The 4,209-nt window shown below is 34.8% G+C and overlaps 1 protein-coding gene across 7 annotated transcripts in view; it reads right to left on the bottom strand.

Annotated features, from left to right (window-relative positions):
- The window catches only part of Nha1 (Na[+]/H[+] hydrogen antiporter 1), a 244,678-nt gene that overhangs the window by 64,479 nt on the left and 175,990 nt on the right, over window positions 1-4,209 (bottom strand). For all 7 annotated transcript variants that reach the window (XM_014426846.2, XM_024358963.2, XM_014426848.2 and 4 more), the window contains one exon: window positions 3,118-3,300. In XM_014426846.2, coding sequence (XP_014282332.1) covers window positions 3,118-3,300 — 183 coding nt within the window. The remainder of the gene's footprint in view (window positions 1-3,117; window positions 3,301-4,209) is intronic.

Genomic DNA, 4,209 nt, shown 5'->3' on the forward strand with positions numbered 1-4,209 from the left:
AATTGGTTGTAGGATCATACATATAATGGAAACTTTTTGTAGTAGATTGTCCCTGAAGATGGCCGAATTGGCCGAAACGTTGGACGTGTAAAAGAAATAAAAGTTTTGAGACTATAATTGGATAGTGTTTTGAATTATTTATTAAAAAATTACCAGTCTCATGAAAAAATTTTAAGATTATAAATAAATACCAATGTAAATTTTTGATTCTGAGTACTATGTTTTTTTTTTATTGCATGAACATAAAGCTTCCCTACACCTTGTAGTGGGGAAGCGAAATTATATTAATTGATTAAGGTTAAATATTCCAACTTCAAAAGAAGTTAGAACTGAGGAAGAAATATATTCGCACCTGTTAACAAGACAGCCTGAGCCACATGTAGCAATTAACGCGGTACAGATTGCAGGGAGCCTCTGTCCCATTCTGAGTGAGATTTATTTAGATTTATCCTCCCAAGGCGAATGAGGAATAATGGCCGGGCGCAACTCCCTAATATTAGAGTACCTCCCTCCGCTTCTACCCAGTCGTCTTCATTGAATCTAATCACTTTTTGCCTTTTCTCCCCTTCCTATCAGAATCTTTTATATAAATGATTTTTTTTTAAATTGATTTATTACTATTTACAACTGTACATTATAATGCATTTAGTAAATTTGATCTCGATTAAAATGGAGTGTTACAGGCGTGTAAAGAATTTACCCATTGGTAGCACTCTAATGACATTTTATATTAGCATGTCTCGTGGCCATCTTCTTTTCAGGCCGCTCGGAGGATTATCAGTAATGGAAGAGGAAGCAAGGTTAGGTTTGGGTGGTTAGGGAGTTTGTATATAATGGATGGAATGATATCTGGTTCGGGCTAGATCGGTTACGTATGGAACATTAAAGTCTTTACGTATGATTTTAATTGTGACAAAGTGAGGAGGATTGAGGATTTTATGAAAGATTTTGGATTGCAAGGATTGAATACGAGAGGAATTCAAAGGTTCAGTGGAACTCCAAAGCTCAACTCCGTATATCCAGATTGCCCTTATTACAGCCAAGTAATGTAATGTAATTGGACGTTTAGACCGTTTGTCCATAAGTTCTGTAATAGTCGAAATTGACGTGCAGTTTTGTCTTTTCAGTCTTGTGTGAGGATTCCAGGTTATTTTTTTTTCATTTAATTTTTATTTAGAATCTCATCCTCGATATTGGAAATTCCCTTAGGCCGAGTGATAAATCTTCCAACAGGATTGACAAACGCGTTGCTCGCTCGTTTTTCATCCGCCAAACTTAAGGGAAACTTTACTGCCTGGAGTGAATATTTCATGAATTTTTAAGAATTGATTTCACTTCTCTTTTTATTTAATGTCTAAATAGAACAGTGAACTGTATATGATATGGATAAAAAAATATTATATAAATATATTAAATTTATTCATATTATACTAATGCATATTTTTGTATTTATGTATTTAATGTATTCGTATTATGTATCCCTATAGGTTCTTCATGGAAACTGACTGATAATGTATGCAATATATTTAACTCAAGCACTAGATGCCATAGACCCCCTTGCTATGACATGCTAGATATGAATATTTGTAATTAATTATGGGAGTTCCTCTCAAATGGTATCTAGCTTATCAATTTACTATTCCCTTAATTGCATCATTTTTTATTTACAATCATATATACATGAGCTAGAATAATATTATGAGAGAGCACGGTAGATCTATTTCCTTAACTTTAATTATTATATTATGAATTGAGAAGTACCAATTGGGATATTTGTAATTTATATTGACTCTAAGTTTATTGGTTCTATCATTGCCTTTCAAAGTACAACTGAAAGGTCATACTTATCTTGGTAAATCTGTCAGGCTTGGCAGCAGTGGCGGAGTGAATCTTTGTTTCCGCGTATCTCCGCAGTCTGCCGGCGGCCTCCGCTGAATCCCTGCGATGTGTGCCTCCTTCCTACTTTCTCCAACTGATCATCGACTCCTGTCTCCCTCCAACTGCTCTCTTCCTCGTCTCTCTCCAAACTACTCCCTTCCTCGTCTCCTCCAAACTACTCCCTTCCTCGTCTCTCTCTAAACTGATCCTTCCGTTGTTCATCACCCTCTTTTCACTCTTTTTCTTCCCTCTACTTCTCATTCCTCCCCACTTCCAATCTTTGCATTTCCATTGACCAAAATACAGCTCCCACTCTCTTTTACTTATCGTCAAAGGCGGTAGGCAGGTCATTACTGCTAAACTGATCCTTCCGTTGTTCATCACCTTCTTTTTACTCTTTTTCTTCCCTCTACTTCTCATTCCTCCCCACTTCCAATCTTTGCATTTCCATTGACCAAAATACAGCTCCCACTCTCTTTTACTTATCGTCAAAGGCGGTAGGCAGGTCATTAGCCTTTCTGTCCTTGTGGGGCTGCAACTCTCTTGATTTTCAACTTTCCTGACTTGAGACGGCTTTCCTTGCTTTGACAGAGGTCATCGCCTTCGGCCAGGGATTTTAGTGTGCCCAGTTGTGAGATAAGGGCTATGTAGGTTCTTGACACTCGGTCAACAGTCTCTGGTGTGGCTACCTCCCTGGTCCCAGCTGGTATCTCTGTATATAAATATCACTTCTAATATGTTTCCTATCCTAGGTCCTAGGATCCTAGGTAGGGAGGAGAGTTACACTGTTACTTCGATGTCAGCTGACTGAGTAGATCAGCTGATCGAACGTATATAAACAGATGTACTGAACACAATTAACCCAGTATTTTACAGCAGTCCAAGCGTGTTGATCTTATTTTCCTCCTTCTCTTTTTTTACATTTTGCTTTCACTGATACTTAAGTTTATATATATATCAAATATATCGGTGGTAGCTCCTTGATGATCAATCTTAAATATAAGTTTTTTTATATTTATAATTTTTTAATGTTTAAAAAAAACGTGCGAAAAAATATAAAAATCTTGGGTACAAGGAGAAGGATATGAAACCTTCATTCGCATGAATCTCTCATTAATTTTGATACGGATGATTTATAAGATTAGTTATCCAACCATCAACTAATCAATCCCATACATTACTTACATGATCTTATTATTTGAAATTTTCTAGGAGCTAATATTAAGCAAATGAACTTACCCCAGGAGTAGTCCCCACATCCAGGGTAAGCCCAGGAAATAATGGGTCAAGACGAGGACGATCCCACACTCCAGTATCCAGGGAAGAAGCCCGATTTTGAGGACTGTGAGCCATAGTCTCTTCATCGCCTCCGAGTCAAGGTCAAGGCCTGCCCTGATCAGGATGTTAACCAAAGCAATTTTCCTGCAAAATTCGATAATAAATTTATTGGAAAAATAAATATATATCAAAGATATTTATTATTACTCCAGCTGAATCATATTTCCGCACAGCTAAGTCCTATGTTTGTTACAAAAACGAGCTATTTTTTTTTCAAGGAATGTCCGAGTGAGGTTTTATTTTTTATTTTTGCAGAATCTTCACAGCTTGGGAATAATTTTTCCAATTTTGACAAATATTTATTACTTACTGTATACTATCCTTATATTTTTATGAAAAAAAGTTTCGTCACAAAACCACTATTGATTACCGAATCAGAGCACTGTATCACCAATTCTTAAATAGTTTTTAATTATTTTAACTCGGAAATTTTCCACGAGTCATAAGAAAGAAAAAATAGGTACTATATCTTAGCTTTATACTTGAGCGTTGCTAAAGACAAAATCTCAATTGTGAGGGCCCTATGGCAGTCAGAAGTGTTTATATATTATGTAAAATATCTTCTTTTTTTATGGTTTATTTATTGAAATACAATACTACACTATATAAATATACAGCTAAGTAAATGTGATGTGAGTTATTGTACTACAATGGCGTGATACAATTTTTTGAAAATGTACCAATTAGTTAAACTTTATTTTCAAATTTTATTTATTAGAGTGCTACCAATGGGTAGTTTCTCTACACACCTGTAACATTCCATTGTAACTAAGATCAAATTTACTTAATGCACTATATAATATATAATTGTAAATTTCAATAATTTTACTTATTACTTATTTTATACTTATTATTGATAAGTATTGCAACCTGCCATAACCTTGAGCAATACGTAATTGAGATAAAAGATAACATTCATACCAAAATTTAAGAAAAATGAAAATATTGACAAAAAAATAGAAAATTATAAATAAAAAAATACTTGGGACAGAA

This window comes from Halyomorpha halys, unplaced genomic scaffold (assembly GCF_000696795.3).
Source record: "Halyomorpha halys isolate HHAL.00 unplaced genomic scaffold, Hhal_1.1 Scaffold596.1, whole genome shotgun sequence".
Classification (NCBI taxonomy): domain Eukaryota; kingdom Metazoa; phylum Arthropoda; class Insecta; order Hemiptera; family Pentatomidae; genus Halyomorpha; species Halyomorpha halys.